The 23814-nt window shown below is 52.0% G+C and overlaps 1 protein-coding gene across 9 annotated transcripts in view; it reads left to right on the forward strand.

Moving 5' to 3' along the window:
- The first annotated feature begins 1463 nt into the window (after positions 1-1463).
- The window catches only part of CELF4 (CUGBP Elav-like family member 4), a 310706-nt gene continuing 288355 nt past the window's right edge, over positions 1464-23814 (forward strand). For all 9 annotated transcript variants that reach the window (XM_065932331.1, XM_065932334.1, XM_065932332.1 and 6 more), the window contains exon 1: positions 1464-1749. In XM_065932331.1, coding sequence (XP_065788403.1) covers positions 1464-1749 — 286 coding nt within the window. The remainder of the gene's footprint in view (positions 1750-23814) is intronic.

Consider the following 23814-nt stretch of genomic DNA (forward strand, 5'->3'; position numbering starts at 1 on the left):
AAAGCAGACAAGGGCAAAATCAAGCCAGTCCCTCGTGCTGGCTCACCGGCCACCGCGCCCAGAAGCTGCCTGCTTCCCCGCCGGGCTAGCGGCCGACGCGCCCGGCTCCTACCTTCCTCCCGCCAGCCGCCTGCCGGTGCAGCCGCCGCGCTTCGGGGCGGGGAGGCCGTCCCGGACGGAAACACCCACCTCCAGCCTTCGCGGGCGGGCTGGGACGAGGGTCGGGCCCCGAATCTCTACGCCCCGGCCCCCCGGCGCGGCCCGACTGCTCCCCAGACCCGTCCTCCCCAGGTAGCTCGGTTGGCGGTAGACAGTTTTGCGGGAGGGCGAAGATTTGGGGTTGCTCTGGCAGGTTGGGGATGCGAGGAGGGAAAAAAGCAAAGAGCGCGCGCGCGAGAGAGAGAGCTCTTGTCTATAGATTTATCCACATAATATATATTTATGTAGCTTTTTTTTTCTCTCGACACTGATCAATGCGCACTCGGATCGCCGGGCGGACTTCCTCCAAGCAGGCTCGCTTTTTCGAGTCTAAATAAATAAATAAAGGGAACCAGATGGGAGGAAAAGAAGCGCCCATTCTACCTTCGCCGCCGCCCCGCCCGCCATCCCAGCCTTTGCTTCGCCCGCCTGGCGCCCTAATAGAGCGCATCTCGGTGGATAACGCCCCCCTACATACCCACGAGAAAATGAAAATCAATGTTTGTTTGTTTTGTTAAGAAAAGACAAAAAGTTGCACCTGCTGCTATGAACAAAAAGAACCCCCAAAACGCAAAAGAGGAGACCAGCAGCCCCGTTCCTAACTGGCACCCGCTCCCCGCGGCCGCCGGGCCCGGAATCTCAGCGCCTCCCGAAGAGCCATGCGCCTGGCGCTATTTATAGCCGGGGGCCGTCTCGGACTGTACCACCGCCGCTCGCCGGGGCCGCCGACGGGGGAGGCGCGGGGGGCCGGCGCCGCCCCACGCCGCCCGGCTCCCAGCCGCCGCCCGCCGCGCCGGGCCCCCCCCACCCACGCCCGCCGCATCTCACCCTCTCCCGGCCCCGCGCCCCCCTCTGCCGCGCTCGCGCACTCGCCGCCCCCACCCCTGGTCTGACTGCGAACTTGAACCGGTCCAGCCTGTTTAAACGGAAAGGACAGAGATCCTGTCTGTTCAATGTAAAAAAAAAAAAAAAAAAAAATTAAAAAAAAAAATCAGATCAGACCGAAAGAGAGAGAGAGAAAGAGAGAGAGAGAAGAGAGGGAGGGAGAGAGGGGGGAGAGGAGAGAGAGCGCGAGCGCGAGCGAGAGAAGAGAGGAGAAAGAGAGAGAGAGCAGAGAGCGAGCGCAGAGCGAGGTGTAGAGCAACCGAGGGGGAGAGAACCCGAGTGTGTGTGTGCGTGTGCGTGTGTGAGCGCGAGCGAGCTTGCGAGGGAGAGGAGCGAGAGAGTGCGAGCGAGAAAGAATAAAAGGAAAGAAGATTTTCTCTATGTATATAAAGATGGCCACGTTAGCAAACGGACAGGCTGACAACGCGAGCCTCAGTACCAGCGGGCTCGGCAGCAGCCCGGGCAGCGCCGGGCACATGAACGGATTAAGCCACAGCCCGGGGAACCCGTCGACCATTCCCATGAAGGACCACGATGCCATCAAGCTGTTCATTGGGCAGATCCCCCGCAACCTGGACGAGAAGGACCTCAAGCCCCTCTTCGAGGAGTTCGGCAAGATCTACGAGCTGACGGTTCTGAAGGACAGGTTCACAGGCATGCACAAAGGTGAGTGCACCTTTCCCTCCCAACTTTGCCGGGAGAAGGAGCGGGCGGGCGGGCCGGGCGGCCGGCGACGAGCGAGCGAGCGAGCGAGCGGGAGACGGCGCGAGAGGGAGCCTCGGGCGGACGCCGAGGAGGGAGGCGCTCGGGCAGCGGAGACCGGGATTGGGGTGCATGGGGGAGCTATTCGCCGGGGCAAGGCTGGATTTTGGGCAAGAAGCTGATAGACGCGGTTTCGTGAGGAGAGAAGCGGGAGCAGAAGAAGAGAAAGAGAGAGAGAGGATCGAGAGGAATCAGGGCTTGGCTTTTTGGGTCCAGCGACTTGAAAGATTGGGATGGGGACGGCTGCGCCGGCCGAGCCCGGGACGCTGAGCGGACTGGCGGGCTCTCCAGCCGGCCGGGGACCAAGGGTGCTGTCCACCGCCGTGGTGCTGAAAATGCTAACAGGAGATGGTCTTCTCCTTCTCCGCTCCGGGTCAGAGTAGCAGGGAGCGCAGCCGTCTAAAAAGAAGAAAGGTGACAAATTCAAAGAGATATTTTTATTTCGCTATCAATTTGACAGTAAACTCTCCCTGTCGAGCCGTGTGCCTGAATAATCCGGTTGTGGTTTGAGTGGTGGAGGAAGAGGTGGGGGGTTGGTTGTTTGAAGGAAAGAGGGACAAAACCTAAGGCAAGAATTAGCAAGGAACCAGCCATCCCCTGGGTAGAGTAGGGGGTCAGGGAAGCCTGAATGATTCCCCTTCTCAAGAAATCAGGCAGGGCTTCGGGAAAAAATGTGTGTGTGAAAGATAGGCATTTTGGAGGGTGTATCCTAAATTATCCCAAACTCACCGTGCAGAGAGGTTTATAGTACATTATTTCTCTCCCTTGAAGCAATCATTGCTAGTGAGTGCTTGGAGGAGGGGGAATCAGAATGATCAAAGAATTAAAACCCAGCAACTTTTTAGGAAAGTGGTCATGGGAATTGTCTGCAGCCTGCCTGTTTTCTCCTTGTTTTATTATCTTTAAGGCAGAGCCCCAAACGTGTTCAGTTGTAGAATGTGTGTGGGTGGCTGGTGGGTGACAAAATTAGCCCAGTGCTTGCTCCCTAACAGTAATGTATAGGATGTGCAGCGGGAATTAATCGGGGCTGGAGCTGTGTGGGCAAGTTAAATGCTTTCTGAGAGAGATTGATCGTCAGGCAGAGAGGGAGCACCGGGCTAAGGAAGTTGTAAGGGATGTGTATGGACGTTCCGTTTTTAATAAACAGTAGTGGGGAGAGCTGCTGAAGGTGCTGTGTTAGAGCTGGTGGTTTTAAAGATGAAAACACACACGCACACGCACACCCACCCACACACAGAGAGCAGCCTCATCCCTGGCCACAAATGGGCTATGAACAGAGCTGATCCTCCGGCACATTAGGTGCAGAGTGCGGAGCTGTCTGGTTCTCTGAGCAGCAGTGGTTTTCACTATCACAACCTCCCTCCTTCTCCAGCCCTCCCTTCATCCAAATACTAAGCAGAGCTCCAAACTCTTCATAGTTGGAGTCCCAGAGAGCAGTTTTTATTGGCTTTAGCATCTTCCAGCTTGCCTGCTGAGGAGTAAATCTTAAAGTTAATGGCATGTTGAGTAGCACAAAAACACAGCAGAATGGAAATATACTGGGTTTGTTGGGGTGGGGTGAGGGTGGGGGCTGTAATGGAAAGAGAAACCAACCTTTATTCAATATGGAGAAAATGTCTGTCTGTTCAGAAGAGAAACTGGAAAGGTGGAATGGGGAGGCAGTCTTCAAAATAATATTTGTTTTCCCCTTTTATCACCCTCCCTCTCAAGACAACCATATCTCTGTAGTTTTTCCCTTTCCAATCAAGCTCCCTAGAAGCTAGTCAAGGTTTGTATCAAACCTTTGTCATTTTAATATGTCCCCAGATTTTAAAATAGCAATAATGAAAATTAAAAAGCAGAGGTAGGGAAATTCTTTGCCCATCTTAATGATAGGTTCATGTGGGGATTTGAGATTTTAAAGTTTAAAAAAATCAGAATCCACTAGAGGCTAAAAAGACAGTTGTGAAGAACTGAGCTCCCTGTGAGATCTGGGTTGGAGCACTTTCTTTGTGTCTTTATTTTAAATGAAGATAATCTTAAACAATATTCCTTGGTTTTTTCCCAAGACCCCCCGCTGGTATCATCACTCTGTTTCTGATGGTTTTGGGGGCTCCCTTTTATTATAATAAAGACATAGAATTATCATTATTTACATCAGGAAGGCAGAGAAGGTTAAGATATAGTGGTATCATATGTAACACATCATGTATATATATATATATACACATATACATACATACACATATCTGGCCAGAATTCCTAGGACAAGCCAAACTTCATTTTCTAAATAATTCCTCCCCTAAACTGGCTCAGTCGGGGGCAGGCAGGCCCTTTGGCTCTGGGTGCCTCGTTGTCAAAGCTCACCCTTCAGAGCCTGAGCATATATTTTTCCCTATGAAACTTCCTGCCTCTCAATCCCTTGGATTTTTATAGGCAAGGTTGGGCCACAATGTCCCTAACAGTGCCTGGAAGATCCGAGAGAGCTGAATAAATGAGACAGTTTCCGAGGGCTGGTTTATTCAGTCCTAGAAGAGTTTGAACTTCTCCTTCAGTGATACAGCCTGATTTATTAGCTAATCCTGATAAAATAAGCCTCCGGCCACCTTAAAAAATTACTCGCTTGCCATTGGTGATTAATTACTGTTAAGTCAAAAAGCATGATGAGGCTTGAAGAATGAGGGTTGCATTTGGCTTCTAGATTTCCCCCAACTCTGAATTATAACATGAGGCTAGAGATAGAAACGTGCCTTTGTTAAGCCTGGTTTCAGGGTATATTTGTGGCTTTTTCTTTCCCCTGCTTGAATTTCTAACTTCTAATGAATCAGACTGGGATAAAATTGAGAGACATGATAGGATACTGGCCTCCAGTGTGGATGGAATAAGTATATTATTGGTTAAGAGAAGAAGAAAAAAATAAGTAAAAAAATTAAATTAAGTGCGTGAGATTTCAGGTGGGTATCCATTCGTTGGCCACCTGCCATCTCTGGTAACTAAAGAAGGAAAGAGTTCTAAGGGTTAATGGAATACCTGCCATGCGTAGAGTGAACCTTAAAAGGCAATTACTCCAGTCAAATTGGGAGTCTGGAGGAGGGAGTAGGTGGGTGTTGTGGAGCAAACTCAGCCGTATCAGAGAAAGGCTGTTGGGCTGGGGAGGCAGCAAATAGCAGTTGTGGACTGGGGTGATTACTGTAAAGGTAAATTCACCCCCTGGAGGCCAGAAGGCAAATGGGCAAAGGGAGATCTGGGTGCCAGGCAGAGTGAGAAAGAAAGAAAAAAAGCCCAGAACAATTTGAAGAAACAACACCTAGGAAAGACAATCCAGTTTAATGCAAACTCTCCCAGCCAACTCAGAGCCTCCTTTTCTCCCCCGTTAGAAGCACTTTGAGAAAGATTGTTTTTCCAGGCTCCAAAGAGAAAGACATTGTGCTATTGATTAAAAAAGAGAGAGGTAAACTCCCGGGGTAGCAGCAAAAGTGAGCTGAGGACCAATGTTGCCTCTTCCTGTAGAAATTTTCTCCTTTGGAGGAAGAAACAGGTCACCCACTAGTCTAATTCTTCCCTTCTCTCACTTTTTATTTATTTCTCTTTTTTTCCTTGTATTTTCTGGAGAGGAGAGGCAGGACTGAAAATACATGCGCACACATAGTCATGACCGTTAACACACACACATGCAGTTAGTGGATCACACATGAACAAGCCACAATCCATTCATAACTTTGGTCTTGTCTAGCAGGATAGGAGGCAGCAAAGACTGAGTTACTGGGAGACATAAAGACTAGTGCTCTCTGGATAGCCATATTATAATGCATTATCTTTGAAGTCATTTAAGTCCAATTTAAGTGGTATTTAGTATAATATTTATGAATTAATGTAATCTAAACATAGGGCTGTCCCCAAAGGTTTAAACAGCCTTTACTACTGATGTGTGCTTGTTCCCAGAACCTGCAATGCATTTTAATCTAAACAGCCAAGTCCTCATCACAGTCCCTCTTGTTAACTAGTCAGAACAGATCTGTGGCCTGGATAACCCTTCTGCATTGAGATTTTCCTCAACTACATGGAGGAAAATATACTCCACTTGCAGCCCCAGGGGCTGCCAATCCAGGAGTCACAGCTTCAGGGACTTCAGTCCCTCATACTTTCATACTACATCCAGAGGGAGGGTGGGGACAGAGTAATGGAACCTTCTGTGAATTGAGCTTAGAGAGTATATCATTTTGAAATATACTCATCGTCAGGTTCACAACCTCTCATTTCAATGGTATCTGAGTAGGAAATTCCTCAAGCCCCTTGATTTGGAGTGCAACTGGGGGAAAGGGAAAGGGCAAGGGTTATGATTATGTTTGGGTGATTTGTGACCAGCTTCATAAAATTATGTCTCATAGTTTTGTGTAAGATGTAACAAAATCACCGAGTTTCCGCTGCTTGACTTTAGCTGAGAGAGCTCGTTGTTGTTTTTTTCCCGAGGTAGGTGAATTAAAGCCAGCGAGGTTCTATCTGATTTCTGTTTTCAAATGAGTCTAAGACACAGGGAAGCCAAAGTATCAGCATGGTCATCAGCTCAATTAAGATGAACTTAAAAAAAAAAAAACACTTTGGAAAAATAAAAATTCTGTTCTGTCCAGGGAAAGACACTGGCAGCGTGGCTGGATACACACATCTAGCTTTTAAAAGAAAGATTTGCCTTGTGAGAAAGAGATGGAAAATGAGAACGCTGTAATAAAAAAAAAAGAAGAAAAACATTTTGAAAAATAAGTTGCACTAAAGAAAATTAGCAATAGTAATCATTGTAAAGTTAAAATAAATCTAAACCACAGCCCCTTTTTTAAAAACCTCCAAATTCCAGATGTTGCTAAGTATTCTATTTAGGAGTAAAGAAAAAAACTACTGGGAAATGATTAGTTTACTTAAGATGCTGGTGGTTATTTGCTGGTGGTGCGTGATTTCATTTATCACACTTCCTGAGAATCAACACATGTGTGCACACACACACAGGCACACACAGAAATAAATTAATCTGCACATGTGCACGTACATGCATCCATGTGCAAGCATGACTAAGCGCATCCCACACATATGGGAACCAGGGCTGGCCTAGATTTTACTGCAATTCAACAGGGAGATGTTAACACTCTTTTTCCCCCCCACTCAGCTTTAATGGGAATTCTAGATTGGGTTGAAAGAACCCCCTTGGCATACTTTCACTCTCTCCACCTGCTCCAGTTGGCTGATGTTTGTGGCTTCTCAAACAAAAAACCAAAATAAAACAAAAAGAAAAGCTTTTCTTGAATGAAGTCATAGCTTAAAAACAACCCAAAGGAAAACAATTACAAAAATGCATGCCACAGATATGCAAACGTCCCCTCTGTTCTGTGTATTGTAAAGTTTTCAGAGTGCTTTCAAGGAGCTTATTTTCAGGGGGCATTCCTAATATCCAGCGATCTCAGCACACTCCAGTGACTGGAGCAAAGGCCATCACTGTCATTATTATCACCATCATTCTCGTTATTGTAATTTATAGACCAGGATGGGAGAGGAGTTTCTGAGTGAGGCCTGAGGAGATATCCAAGACACCACCTCTTTGGTTGAGAAAACAGCTGGGTTCATTTGCCTCTGACGGATTAGGGAAAAACACTGTACAACTCACACCTTCCACGTCACCGGAAGGTGGTCAGTTTCCAAACAGACCTAGGAGGGATCCCACTGGAGAAGATCTAGGATGGGTACTCCATAGAGGAGAGGAAGAGGCAATAGAAATTAAGTTCCAACATCATAGGCAGAAAAAAAGAAAACTGAAAATTGGGAGGCCCAAATGCCAGCCAGTAGCTGGGAGCACTGGTTTACAGTGGCTGAAACTGCAGCAGCTTCTGAACTTGGAAGGGAAATCCCATGTGACATGCTGAGAGAAGAGCTGGAGGGTGTGAAAACCTGTGTGTGTCTCTGGGTACTGGAGGGCTGGGGGAGGGAAGTTGCTGCAGCCTGCGTGGGTGTTGGTGTAAATGTGAGTGAGTGTGTGTGTGTGTGTGTGTGTGTGTGTGTGCGCGCGCGCGCGCAGGGAAGACATGATGAATTCAAGTGGCATGGAGATGATGTTAGGGATAGTTTCATATTGCAAGGCTGCATGTGTGGTCAGGGAGATGGTTGATGGAGAAAAGAGAATAACGCTGTCCTTGTGATTAACGTGCATGCTCCACCTCAGAACTCGTGGCTTGGATCTGTCAATGATCTAAGTTCCAGTGTGGAGGTGTGCTCTTGTTCATCAGCCTGATATCCCCACCCAAATGTCCAGGTCGGGGAGAGGTTTCATCTCCCCTCACTCATTGCTCTTCAAAGGCTTGCCCACTTCTGCTCACCTATTGACTCATTTTAGAAATGACCTTGCATCCAAGATCTCAGTGGCTAACCACAGAGCCCAGCTCTCTGCAGGGATCACTCCCTCCACCAACTGCATTCTTTACCCCACCTGCTGCCCCTTGGCATCCCAGTCCTACTTTCCTCTTGTAGTGTTCTCTCTCTCTCTCTCTCTCTCTCTCTCTAACACACACACACACACAAACACACACACACACACACACACACACACACACACAGGACTTGGTCATGTCAGTCGAGCTAGGCCCTGGCAAGCAGAGGGCTGCATTTAACCCGAATGTATGTGGAGGTGGCAGGGACCTGGTGGCCCACCTTTGGGGCTCTCTGCAAGGAAAACGTGTTCACTTCCTTTACTTTCACCTTTTCTGCAACCCTTCAAATACACATATCTTCAAGAATCACAGAAAGCATCTAATCCTGCCCAAATAGCCTAGGTGAGGGGAACAGAGCCCCCAGCTCAATTGAGGCCCTTTTATCGTCTTCTTCCATCTCCCTCTTTTCTTTCCCCCCTTGCTACTTAAGATGCCCTCAGAAATCCCACAGTGGGCCTGGAGAGAAAGATCCATGTTCCACTTGGTGACATGAGGGTGTGGTTAAAGATGTCAGGGCAAAAGGACAATGATGAGGTAGAAATAGTGACAGAGGAATTTCCAGAGTTGATGTGCTTGTCCTAAGGGCTTCCTCCATCTCCACTCAACCGATCTCCAGTGGCCCCGGGATGGGTATAAAGCCCAGCCACAGCTCTGCCCACAGAAACCAACAAAGCAGTCAGTGGGCAGCCCCAGCGCAATTGCCCTCCTTTCTGAGTCCCTCTGGGAGCAGCAGCGGACGCGCTCAGGACCATGCGCTCACGGGGCTGCTCCCCTCTGCGCGCTCCACCTCTGGTTTCCCTTATCCTCCCTTGTATCTCCCCGCCAGCATGAGCCGACTGACACTCAAACGAAGCGATTCCCAGCAGCTCAGCTCAGGAACAAATCCTACGTGGCTATCTGCAAGATGTAAATAAACCAGTGCCCTCGCCGACACAGACACAGTGCTGCTTCTGCGAGGATGGAACAGCCAAAAAATATTGATCAAAGCTTGGGGTGGGGGGGAATTGATAATGAACTGGCCTCCAACAAGAGTTTAATTGACGGAGACTTCCGAAGGCCGGCTCGGGACAGCGCATAAACTGACCGCAATGTTACTTTAGTGCAATACACTCTGCTTTAATTAATTATCACCTTTGTTAAGACCGGCTCCAGATCAAAGGTTTCTGATTACTTAACAGATCTTGCTATAACAAAGCCCCCCTTGCATGAGGCTATCCCACTGCTTGAGGTGAGGCAAGCGACCTTCCTTCTCATTTCCTTTCCTCTGAGCTGTTGCTTCTTCTTCTTTGTTAAAGACAAACACATTTCACTGCATAGCCGCTCCATCCTAGGATGGGGAGGGAGAGGGGTGTTGCCCACCGAGGGCATGGGGCCGCCGCTGCGCAGCTGTTTCTAAAATTACACCACTGGGACTTAGTTCATCTTCAGATCTATCTGGCTGAAACGGGGAGTGTCAACAGAATAAGAACAGACTTCATGGAAATGCAAAAGAAAAGAAAAGATGTGTGTGTGTATGTGTGTGTGAGTGTGTTTATGTGTGGGGGCACGTGCATAAGCGTCTATGTGCGCATCCACATAAATATTACGGGATCGATACATTTCACATCCGCTGCCCACACCTCTTAACTTCTCCCTCCTGTCTCTTGAGCACCGTGCTACTGTCATATTTCACTCTGAGAAATGCTCACAGCCAAAGCGTGCATAGATGATGCTATATCGAACCAAGCCATTGTTTGGATTTGGTGGTAGAATCTGGGTGCCCACTGAAGAATGGTCCTTGCCTGGAATAGTTGGTGCCTAATGAGTCCACTTCTCAAGGTATGACAGAAACCTCACTCTCCAGAGTCCCCCAAACCTACAAACTGACAGGTGACTTACTTAAAAGCAACCTTTGGAGTTGTTCTAGGCAGATTTGAATGCCATACATGGCTGTTTGTTCATTATTCTAATTTAATGATGCAGTCACACCTAATTAATCCATGTCTGGTTTATTCATACACTATGTCTGAGGATCCAAAAGATCTCTCTAGCTAGCTGGCTCCCCTTTACAGGGGCAAGAGAGGGGGCTCCCCCGACAAGTGAGTGTGTCTGGGTCCAAACAGGAACGGATCAGTGTAGACAGATTTGATGGAGGCACTGTCCCTGACATGCTGTCCACCCACGTCGGAATGACAGCAGTTACAGAGATGACAGCAGTTACGGAGAGACGCGATGAGATCTGTGTGCCTTTGTGCACACACACGTGGGCACACAATACGTGCATTCTACCAGGGCAACCTTCTAGTAGGCAACGGGCCACACTCCCAGTGTGTATGGAACATCAAGGCCTTATGGAGTGTCAAGCATTCCTCTGATTGGGAATTTCCATGCAGAAGGCTGGGAGGCTGAGCTGAGTCAAACTCCCTCTCTGGCCTGAAGCAAGCCAGATGCATTGCTGCCACTGCACAGATTCAGAGACCGAGGCTGGGAGCAGCAGGGCCCCAAAGTCCAGTTTGCAGCATGGCCCTCGGGGAACCTCCCCGTGGCTGCTTCTGGCCAGACTGGTCCCAGTGAGCGCTGCCTCTTGCCTGGCAGGTACAGTGAGAGAACGAAGCATCAACCTAATAATATCCTTATAAAGCCAAGCCTCCTGCGCTAGTCCTAGGAGACAAGAGGCATCCAAAGATCAAACACTACATCACAGTGTATTTGTAGGCACTCTCTGATTCTGCTACCTCCCTATAATGCTCTAATTGACTATTTGATCAGCTCTAAAAGGGCCGGTGTTCAAGTCAGACACACACACATCCACACGCACACTCACACACGCATGTCCACACACACATACACTCAGCACACGAGCACACACCTGCAGACTCCCTCTTGCACATGGCATCGTACCCACACCAGCTCACCCAACAAGGGTAGATTTGCACAGGAGATGCTTGAAGGTGAGTGAAATCACACACCTAAGATTGTACATGCCCTTCCAGTAATGGGCTTATCAATACCTCTTAAAGAAATGTGACAGCCAGCCCAGAGTGATTCAGTTGTGTGGACAAAGGTCAGCATATAGATATCCATTATTAATAATATCAATATCTTGGTTGACCAATATAACCAGAAACTGTATCATGTCGCTGCTGATGGGCGAAGCTGGGAGGACTCCGCGGCAAAAGCAGGAAATTAGGCCCATGTAAAATTAATCATATTGACTGGTTCTAAGAATATATGGAGAGGCGAAGACGTCGAGAGTGTTTGCCGTGGTGGGAAAGGGGGACCTTGCTCCCAGAGGCTCCCTGGTCTTGAACCCTTGGAAGGAGCCCAGGGAGATGGAGGTGTCCCTGAGTGACCGGTGAGCACACTTTCCTTCATCCGGTCTCTGCTTTCCAGTGGGGTGAGGTGGAGGAGAGGTGTTCTCTGAACAGGAAAAGAAAGAAATAGGATCCCCTCACCATTATCCACCTAACATATCCATATCTTTCTGTCAAATCGATACCTGGCTTGGTTTGGTCTCATCGGATGGAGCACAGTGAGCATCCTTGAGCCTGCTGGGTGAAGAGGTCCATCTCTGAGGGGCGGTGTGAGCCTGGAGCCGCATCGCCAGGTACACGGGGGGGACGTTGGCCCCCAGGGGATGTCGGTGTGTACCCTTTGCAGCTTAGGGGGTCCCAGGAAAAAAGACACCCAATCCAACCAACCTTGTGACTAGCTTCTTGAGACCAGAGGAGCCAGAGGCTTAAGGTCTTGCTTCACCGGCATTGCCGGTGGGGTTGGAGTGGTCTGGACTGTAGAAGGTTCCTGCTCGCTGAGGCTCACCTCCAGGCACAGTGAGCAGGAAGGAAAGGGAAGGCCGTGCGTCCCTGACCTTGGAATCACTGCAGGCCCGCCCTGGCCCCTCACGGCCTTCCTGCCGGAGCCCAGGTCACACCATGCATGGTCTTCCTCGGCCATCCTGGGCAGCACCAGGGCGGATGTTCTGGGGAAGGAGTGGACAGCAGAGACTCCAGTGGCTGGGGGCTTGGCCGAGAGAGAACAGAGCTGACATTTCGGCTCGTTTCTTTTCTCTGTTCCCAGAGCCTGTGGCGGCGGCTTGAAGGGAGACTGCCTTAGAGGCCGGGTCCCTGAGTGGGGTGACGGTGGATAACAGGAAAAGAGCCTTGCAGGTGCAGGGGAGATACCTCTGATGAGGAGGAAGGAGAGGAAGTGGTTCGGGTGGCTGGCATGGGAGCACTTGGGCTCAGCAGACAGGCCACCTGTCTCCCCCTCCTGGCCTCAGGCACACTCAGAGCCCAGCCAGGCGCTTACTCCCAGTCCCTGGGATCAAGGGTTTTGGCCAGTCTCTGCTCAATCACCCACCCACCCCCGGGGGCTAATCACCCACCCACCCCCCGGGGCTAACGGCCTTGCCTCGTTAGCCTAGGCCACCTTGGACAGTTCTCAGATCTCCACCTTGCTCTCCACTCCCCTCTCTGACCCAGAGGAGGCACTGGGTGTGGCCACAGAGGTGCTGGGGGAAGACAGGTCCTAGCGCCCAAAGGCACCCCCGCCTCGCTCACAGAGCCTTACCACCACCTCCTGGGCCCCAAGGCCTCGATCAAAGAGAACAGCCCAAACCCAGAAGTTGGGCCTCTTCTGTAGACTTTCCCTACTTTGGGGAGGAGCCCCCAAACTGTGCTCGTGGGAGGGCTCCCCACTCCTCCAGCGGTTGCCTGCCCTCTTCCGACTCTCAAGCCGGGCCCCTGAAGCCCAGACACTGATCCTGCCGCAGTCCTGACTCAGCCCCGTACCCCACTTCTTACCCCTACACGTTGAGGAAGGCTTGCCTCTTACACGGGGGAGCCCCGTGCAGGAGTGGGCTTCATGGGACCCTGAGCCTGCGCCTAAGGGCGCCAGCCAAACAGCACCAACGTGAAATAAGAGGTGAATCAGAAAATCCAGAGAAAATGCTATAGTTCTGTATGCGTGTGTGTTTTGTTTCGTTCCAAACATGAATAATTAGTGTATGGTTTAGTATGGGTTTTATTCTTCATTCAGTATGCTGGGACACCAGAATCTTTTCCATACTTTGGGGTCTGATGTGGGTCCAGCTCTGAATTGTTATCTCTCTCAGCTTCCGCAAAGGGTTCCCCAAATGCCCCCCAGAAGACACACTGGCACACTCGACCATGTTCCTGACAATCCAGGCCTGGCCACAGGGCCGACTCACGAGTGATCATTCGGTTCACCCACCCCCTCAGGTCCAGCCGAGACCCCAGGGCACCAACCAAGGTCCCATCAAGCGAGGGGTGCAGAGCAGGAGCCACCACTGGCTTCTTGCCAGGCCTCATTTCCTCTTGCAGTTTTTAAAATTCTTTTTCGGGAAAACGAAGACCTCCTCTTTGCTCTCATCTTGATGATTTCAATAAGTGAGTTATTAGATTTGTTCGAGTCAATTCTGTTGTGATTGTGTTGGGCAGCTTTGAAAGTTCACTGGAATGAGGAACAGAGGGTGAGGCCTGGGGCTGCAAGGGCCGGAGCAGGTCTCCAGAGAGAGGAGTGCAGCAGAGATGGCCAGACAGTGTCTCCACGGGGAAAGCGTGCCTGGAGGTGGCAGGGAGGGGCCGCTCCGCAGATCAGGTCACAGTGGCAGACGACTGGACCGGGGGAGGAGTGGAGAGCTGGGATCCGGGGCCCGGGTGGCGGCCACAGAGCTGAGCAGGGGGCGGCCAGGCTCCGGCTTTCATCTGAGCGAGACCCCCGTCCTTGACTCACGCTGTCTCCAAAGCCTTGGTGTGTTTCTCCTGAGTTTCTCAAGTTTCTCAGTCAAACGGTAACTCTTGAGCGTTCTGACCCGGGTCAGCGGAGCCGGGCTGGTCTGCAGCAGAAGCTCCACGGCCGGGAGGAGAGGGTCCACTAAGGCTGGCAGAGGATCCTGCTGGGGCGGGAGCAGGGGTATGGATCGGCTCCAGTCGGCTGCTAGGATGACGACCCCAGATCAGCCCCAGGAGGAGTACAGGGTCACACTCCCAACCTTGGGGCCGGGGGCAGCCTTCTGCAAAGCAGTGGGCAAGTGTGGCATTCCAACTGGGAAGCCACACCAGGCCCTGCACCAGGAAGAACCTGGGATGATGGGGCAGAAACAGGGCTCCCTCGAGGAGGCAGATTCACACGTGACTCAGGTGTCCAGAGGGTCAAGTTCTCTCCCCGGAAGGTGAAGCTCCACCGTCACCACCATGAAATAACTGGGTGTGTTAGGAAGAAGCAGACCAACAAAGAGAGGAGACTACCCAATGTGGGTGTCCTGCATGGGGAATGAAAGCAGCCCTCCGCAGGGGAGACATCAGATGGGGATATCAGCCTCCTGCCCAGGGGGTTCGGCCCAGGCTCCCAGATAGAGAGGGTGGGGACAGCCGGGCTAGGATGCTGCGGCTGAGTCGGGCAGGGAGGTTGGCTCGCTGACGGCCTGCTTGTTTTGTTTCGTTTTGTTCCACTATGTTTCGGTTTTGTCCCACTGCAGTGAAGCCTCATTCTCTGGCTGGTGGATAAAGGAATGTCTCACTTTGAATAAATCTGGACCCACCACCAGCTCGGCTGAGGGAGAAGAGATGGGGGCAAGGGTAGGTAGGGGGGCTGCAGATATGTGTGAGGGAGCTGGAGGCACACACGGGACCTTCAAGGACAGGCCTCACCTGCTTTGGGGCTGCAGTGTCCTTCAGCTGTCCCAGCAGCAGCCCACTTGGGCTGAGAAATTACTCATGAAATATTTCCACCCGTGCCCATGTTTCCTGTCCCCCAGGCAAGACTCCAGACTGTCCCCCACAGGCTTACTCAGCTGAACGCCCTGACGGGTGAACTGGGGGTTCCAGAGGTAAGAGTCTCTCGCCGGCCCCCCACCCTTCGTCTGGGGGGGCCCCCAGTTCAGGAGTGGCTGCAGGCAGCCAGGCAGCGGGAGGACGCCGAGGACAGCGTTTCCTGGGGGGACGCTGGTCTTGTGGCCGGAGGAGTCTTGGCAGACTCCAGGAGGAGCCGCTCCCAGGGTGGACAGCTCACCAGGGCAAGGGCGCCAGGCTCCCCGGGCAGCACATTTACTGCAGAGGAGCAATCGGGGCACCTCCTTCCTCTCTGGGAGACAAACCTAGCCCAGAGGAGCAGGAAGAGATGAGGTGACCCTTAGGGGCCCCAATGCGCGTGTGTTTGTGACCCACTCTTCAGGGGAGGGAGACTCCTCTTTCAGGCCTTCCATAGAGCTTGGCCCTGGCATCATCCCGACCCCTGGGGCTTCTCAGGAAAGGATCAGAACTGGGTTCTGCCAGGGAGCTGGAGTAACTGCACGCGGCTGGCTGCTCCCCGCAGGGACGTGGAGGTCAGTGACACGGTCTTCCGGTGCCCTCCCAGGTCACTGTCACCCAGCCTCCTCTGCATTCCCCCGAGCCCCTCCAGGGGACAAGCCCCAAGCCCCAGGCTCTCAGGGGACAACAGTCCCCTACCCAAATGACCTCCCTTTCATGTCCCTTCCAAGTCCTGCCTCTTGCTGATCTGACAAATCAAACTGGGCAGATGCACCCCTAGCGGCTAATGGACCTTAATGCGTCACCATCATTGGTGACATGTGCCTCGTTCGGGGACCTTTGAGAGCCCAGGCTGTAACCCTAAGAAACATCCCTAAGGGGGGAATTTCCGGCACAGGCCAGGCCAGAGAGAGACACCGTGGGGCCAGGAGGCCTCTGGTTGCTCCCGGGTATGGACCAGCCTGGCTTAAAACTGCGTGGCCAGGACATGGACATGGGCCCCCCGCCCCCACGCCGCAGGACCCGAGGATGCAGGCAGCAGAGGGGCTGAGACCCTGCCTGTCTCCCGGCAGGGCCTGCGCACCCAGGAGGCTGCCAAGCCAGAGGTCTAATCAAATATTAAACACAGTCAGTAAACTTAAACCAGCGCCGTATCTGGAGCACCAAGTCCCTCCCGGAGAGCAGCCCAGCTCCAGCCCGGGGACGCTGCCAGCTCAGCTTTGCCTGGGTGCGGGGCCGGGGGCTTCTGGACCCAGGCCCTGCTGCGGGCAGGGAAAGGGGAGACCCACAGCGACCATGGCAGGGAGGGAGGCTCATGGCTTTTCTCCTCCATTCTATTATTCATTTCCTCTGATTTTTATCTAATCTCTCCTGATTGTCCTGGTGAAACTTAATAGACAAAGTGAATTTTTATTACATCATCAATATAATCTCTAGCTAATCAGCAGACTCGGGGGCCACGGCAAGCCCTATAGCTCCTCATCTGGCCTCATAAATAGTAGGAACAATCACTGCCAAGCAGGCCTCCTCCACCTCCTCCCAAGAGGCCCTCTCCCCAGACCTATTCTTGGGGTTTCTTCCGTCCCACGGACCCCCGCCCTGTGGGCCATGTTGCCGGTCGATGGAGATGTCTTCCCCGTTCATATTTTTAGTTTTCGCCATCCCAGCTTCAGCTGTTAAAATCGCAAATCTGGGGCTGGTGTTTTGAATGCCGAAATAGCCTAATGTCGACTGATTTTGATTCTACTTTCCTCTGTGCTAGGAATGTGATATGTCGTAAGGTATTATATAATCCAACGGATCACAGTATGTACTCTAAATCACGTTATATACCAAATTAAGTCCTATATCTTACCATTTACCATACCTATATAACCTATGTGCCAAAGGTGTTTTGGTCATTTAAAGTCAGACCTTGCATCTTATAGACTGTATCATGGATGTTAAATTATATATTTCATTTATGTTTTACTATGCCTTCCATTTATATAGCATTTTAATCTGTAAAGTGCTTTCTTGTCTATTACCTCTTTCATCCTTCTTGCAATCAGGTACAGTTGATACCTTTTTTATAAAGAAAAATGAAAAAGGGATCATGAAGGAAAATTACAACCTGGTCAAATCCTGCCAGGGTTCAGCAGAGCGGCTCAGACTCAGAACGGGCGCTGGTGAGCCAGGGAAGGGGCCCAGGCGAACCAGAGGGGGCAGAGGCCTGGCTGCTGGCCAAGCAGGCAGATTCCTGGGGCCTGGCCTGCTGGGCAGCCGCTGGCCGAAGGGCAGCGATGATTTAAGGAATGGCCGTTCGGTTTGTTTGCTTCCCTACCAACCTGTGCAAAGTTAAATGTGCAGCTGAGTGCATCTTCTTGGGAGACTGAGTCCATTCAGGAACTCCAGGGCATCTGCTCCCCTGCCCTTGAGGCCACACCACTCTGCTCTGGGGTGGTTTGGATTTGGGGAAGCCAGCAAGCATCACTTAGAGTCAAATCCTATACATGAGGTGGGTGACACAGCTATTGAATCTGGCCTTGGCCATCCACATGAGGGAAGGGGGCATCTGCTCCTTACAGGCAGATTGGAGCCGACTCAACGACTGACCAGCCATGATTCCTTCATGATTTCCTCCGAAGGGTAGAATCGGCCGCCAGCCACCTCCTCTGATTCTGTGCAAAAGGTTCCTTCTTTGAATCTGTTCAGTAGATGGTCTGTGTGCTTTGGGGGTCTTGAGAAATCTCCTTTCCTTTGGGCCTGACAGTGCAAGAGAGCCTGGATCCTCTGAGGGGTCCCCTGGGAGCAGGCAGTGTTTGGGGCCCTGGACACTGCCCGCTGCAGAAGTGGCCGGCGTGCCAAACATGGAGCTGGATACCTGGCCCTCGCCCTGTCTGGATGCCCCGCTCAGAGCTCTCTCCTCTCTAGAACCACGGCAGTGGTCCCTGCTCACCCCACCTCTTAGGGTCGTTGTGAGGTTGGAAGGAGCTGAGAGGAGGGGAAGCGAGGTGTGAAAGTTAAAATCTCCAGGCTCAATGTCATGTCATGTCTTCAGTGCCGGCACCTGCATCAGACCACAGGGAGCTCTGAAAGTCCTTCTCCGTCAGAAACAGGCTGCTCGCGCTGACCTCAGGGCCCAAGGATGGACGGGAGATACTATTGACAAAGGACCTACCACATGGCACGCATAGGATTTTTGCTTATTTTATCTCATCCGATCCTCGTGACGAAACTGTGACTGAGGTGTCACGGTGCCCCTTTGAATGCCAAGGGAACGGAAGCTCGGAGAGCAGCAACTCGACGGAGCTTACACGCTACAGAGACACAGAGCCAGGATTTGCAACCAAATCTGTCATATTCTCAAGCCCACCTCATTTCCATGACTGCAGCTCCCTTTATGGAAGTAAATAAAAAAATCATCTCTCCCATCGCCGTCACTTTACAGATGGGGATGCTGAAGCCCTGTGACATTACAGGCTAACGTTTTCTTAAATCATTCCACACCATTTTTCACGGAGGCTCTGAAAACACATGCACACACACAAGTACACGTACACATTACAGACACACAGAGGTAACTCACACAAATACACCCTCTTATAGATACACATATACACAGACACACACATATACAGACACACACAGAAATATACACTCACAGACATACATAGGAGCACACTTGAATATGGATCCCCTGGAGAAGAGATAGGCAACCACTCCAGAATCCTCGCCTGGAAAATCCCACTGACAGAGGTGCCTGGTGGGCTACAGTCCATGGGGTCACAAAGAGTCAGACATGACCGAGTGACTGAGAACAGACTACACACACCCCAAAATACAGGTATAACAACATATATAAATACATTTCTCAGATGCACATATAGAAACACACTAAGACACACACGGACCCATGTAAAGATGCACAATAGAGGTGTGCACACAGACATAGATGCATGCACTCACATGGAAGCACACACTCGAAAACACCAGACCTCAACAAGGCTTAATTAACCACAAGGCCACAGACACAATTTAGCCCCATCCCTCTTGAGAAGGAGAATTAAAACCAGCTGGTTTAGAGAAAGGGATGACCCAGGCCCAGCTCACAGGCACGGAGGGGGCCCGCTGATCCCTCAGCTCACCTCTCAGCCTTCTTAGGCCAAAGGCCAAAAGTCCTCAGTCCCTGTGTGGCCCAAGAACCTCACAAAAGTCCAGGCCAAATCCTCATTAGAAATCAGCAAATTCACAGAAGGCATTTGCTGAGAACACTCCCTCTGCCATTGCCCTTCTGTGTCCACCTGCAGGAGCCTGGCCAAGCTTCCTTTCATCTGACCAACACCAAGAAAGGTCCTGGAGAAGTTTGGAGCAGACCTTCCAAGGACCCCACTCCCCCTCCGCCCCTCTCGCCCCATATATCTGCCCTGGACTGGTCTAGTGCTGCTAAAGCCAGGCCTGTGAGCAAAGAGGTGCCTCCAGGAAACAGTGATTGGAAGGGATCAGACGACAGGTCTAGGTTGCAGCCGGTCTGTCCTGGAGGCCAGCATTCACGCTGCCTCTTCTGCGGCTCCAAGTGACGTGGAAGGGTGTCTTCCCACAACGAGCCAGGCCTGTTCCTGGCCTGCAGGTCTCTCTTGGGTCTATGGAACCACACTTGTTCCAGGCTTGGCAGACGAAGTGGCCCTGTGAGTCCATATTAAGAGAATACACACACACACACATGCCATGGGGCAAAGGGTTAGCAATGACAAGGAGCTCGTCAGAGAATGGGAAACTTATGGTTTTCTCAAGGATAAAATCCTGAGGAGTTCTCTAAGTGTTCACCACCTGGAGGATGAACAAAGCATATGGAAGCTGAGACTTCGCCAGAATAATGGGGTGGGGCTTCTCTTCCATGAAGAGACGTGGGCCGGACCTGCTGGACAGGAGACGCTGTGGGCTGCCCTTGGAGGCCGTGTGTGTGTGTGTGTATGTGTGTGTGTGTGTGTGGTGTTGCCCCATTCCATGTGACCATAACGTGCAGACAGGCTGTGAGGGGTGAGGCTCTGTGCGCAGCTCTGGGGACCATGGAGACGGCTATGAACAGCCGTGGTGTGGCAGTTGCTGGCGTGCGGTGTCCACTGGAGTACTGCGTGGATGCGTGTTGTCTCCTTGTGTTTGGCGTTGCTGCGTCCTGTGTGCATGTAACCCATGTGCTGATGTTGTGTGTGTGTGTGTGTGTGTGTGTGTGTGTGTGAGCTGTAGAGAGCTGTGGTCTCTGCCCTGGCTCTAGAAAGGGAAGGAAGAGAGCAGCGGGGGCTCTCGCTTGTTCCTGCACGGCCACAAAGCTCCTTCATCCCAAAACTTGTGCCCGGAAAACCCCCCCCCTTTCTCTCAGCCCAAGGGGATCTCACAGCTGGAGCATCTCAGCTCCCATCCTGAGGCTCTGGGTCTGAGCAGAGCACTGGGATCTGGAGCCCTTCCCTGGAGCCGCTGTGAGAACGGGGTGTGTGTGTCTGTGTCTGTGTGTCTGTGTGTGTGTAAATACATGCATGCACACCACCTCCATGTAAGCACACAGCAGTCTCAGCTAGGGATGCCCAGGCCAGGAGCCGTGTGGACGTGCGAGCTCGGATGTGCGGAGTGGACGCGAGCATATGGGGGCTGTAATGGGCCCGGGTGGGCCAGTCTGTAAGTGACAGATTATAAGCCTAGGACTAGAGTTTCTACCAAGTGCATGTGAGAAACAGCAGAAAGGTGGGTCCAACTCCCTGGCTGGGCATTCCTGCAGTTCTCTGCCAGTATGCGTGGGGGAGGTCTCTGCGGGGCCTCTGGCCCGGGTACGGGGGATGAGTGAGGAGGTAAGGGGGGGAGGCAGGGTCCCCACCCGGGCGGTGTGGGCAGCCTGAGGCGGTGGGACGCCAAGGGAAACTGTCCTCCCAAGACCTCACTGCTTCGTGGCTGCACGGCTGGGCCATCTGTGACGTTTTTCTCACATTCTGCCCACAGCTTCCCCAGGTACAGCCCTGAGCACCCAGCTCTTTCTGGAGACAGCCGAAAGTGTGGGGCCGTGTGTGTGTGTGTGTGTGTGTGTGTGAAAGAGAGAGAGAGAGACACAGACGGGGAGCTGGGGTGGGGTGGGGTCGCAGCTATGTGAAGAGACAGGGCCCCCTCCCCACTGCCTCCATCTGGGTGGGAGCAGACGGCACTCATACCCCACCAGCAAGGCCAGAGGCAGCGCTGAGAAGGAAGGAAGCAGTGAGTCCTGAGGGAAGGACAGCACGCAGGAGGCCAGGGTGGGGCTCCCAGGAAGTGCTCCTGGCTGAAGGCCACTCTGTCCGGGCGCGCAGGGTCCCTCAACCCTGCCCTCACATCTAGCTGCAGGGACCCGGTTCTTTCGCCTCATCTCTGGGCCACTTGGGGTGGATCCAGCTCCTGGGGTGCAGGCAGGAAGGGCAGGCTCTCCGTAAGCCTAGCCCCTGTGTGAACTCACTCTGCTCCAAGGCCAGGCAGGAGGAAGGCTGTCCTTGCTGCCCCCGGGCTCCGAGGTCTTGGGCTTATCTGGAGGGACCCGCCACCCTGGACTCCAAGGGCACAGCCCTCTACCCACATCCAGGGTCGTCATCTGGATTTTCCTGCACGATCTGCAGCAGGCGGCCCACACACACAGAGCCCTTAGGAGAGCCTGCCTTGTCTTCCCACGCCCAAGGCCAGACCTCCACCCTGCCCAGCCTTTCCCAGGTCACCTGTATCCAAAGTCCTTGGAAATCTGATGAGGAATGTGGATCCTGGCCTCCGCCCCAGACCTGGGAATTCCCTGAAAATGGGGCAGACACTCTGCAGCTGGAGGACAGCTCAGGGGTCTCCAGAGCTGCCTTGTGGGGACCCCCAGCCTGTGATCAGTGCCCAGCCCAGATTGCCGCTCCCTCCTGCCTCAAAGCTGGACACCCTCCCAGCGTCCCCTGACGTCCTGTGGCCCCAGGCACAGCCTTCTTCCCCAGGGGACGACCTCCCCACAGCCAGGACCACGCGCTTGGACATAAGGCCCCCGCCTCAGACTGCCGCGTGACTGCCAGAGCCCCGTGACTTCCCCACCAGTTAAAAAAGGGTCCTGACCAAACACTGTCACATTTTCCCCTCACACACTCACACACGTGGGTGCACACACAGATACACTCATCCAGACATAGGTGCACACAGTGCACTGACACACAGACACACAGACACACAGACACACACAGAGACACACAGACACACACACACAGACACACAACACACAGACACACAACACACACAGACACACACAGACACACACAGACACACACAGACACACACAGACACACAACACACAGACACACACACACAGACACGCACACACAGACACACAACACACAGACACACACACAGACACACAACACACAGACACACAACACACAGACACACACAGACACACACAGACACACACAGACACACACACAGACACACAACACACAGACACACACACACAGACACGCACACACAGACACAGAGAGAGACACACACAGACACAGAGACACACACAGACACACACAGACACACACAGACAACACACACACAGACACACAACACACAGACACACACACACACAGACACACACAGACACACACACAGACACATACACACAGACACAAAGAGAGACACACACAGACACAGAGACACACACAGACACACACAGACACACAGACACAGACACATACAGACACACACAGACACACACAGAGACATACACACACAGACACACACAGAGACACACACAGACACACACAGACACACACAGACACACAGACACACACAGACACACACAGACACACACACAGACACACAACACACAGACACACAAACACACAGACACACAAGACACAGACACACACAGACACACACACAGACACAACACACAGACACACAACAGACACACAGACACACACAGACAACACACACACACACAGACACACACAGACACACACACACACACACACAACACAGACACACACAGACACACAACACACAGACACACAACACACAGACACACAACACACAGACACACAACACACACAGACACACACACAGACACACACACAGACACACACAGACACAACAACACACAGACACACAAGACACACAGACACACACAGACACACACACAGACACACAGACCACACACAGACACACAACACACAGACACACACACACACAGACACACACACAGACACACAGACACACACAGACACAGAGACACACAGACACACACAGACACACACAGACAACAAACACACAGACACACAACACACAGACACACACACACACAGACACACACAGACACACACACAGACACATACACACAGACACAAAGAGAGACACACACAGACACAGAGACACACACAGACACACACAGACCCACACAGACACAGACACACAGACACACACAGACACCACAGAGACATACACACAGACACACACAGAGACACACAGACACACACAAAGACACACAACAACACAGACACAAACACATAGACACACAGACACACAGACACACACAGACACAAGAGCAACCACAGACACACACACACACACAGACACACAACACACAGACACACACAGACACACAAAGAACACACACACAATAGACACACAGACACACAGACACATACAGACACAGACACAATACATAGACACACAGACACACACACATAAACACACAGACACACATACATAAACACACAGACACACACAGAGTACATACTACACAAGACACATAGACATACAGACCTTAGACA

This window comes from Muntiacus reevesi, chromosome 4 (assembly GCF_963930625.1).
Source record: "Muntiacus reevesi chromosome 4, mMunRee1.1, whole genome shotgun sequence".
Classification (NCBI taxonomy): Eukaryota; Metazoa; Chordata; class Mammalia; order Artiodactyla; family Cervidae; genus Muntiacus; species Muntiacus reevesi.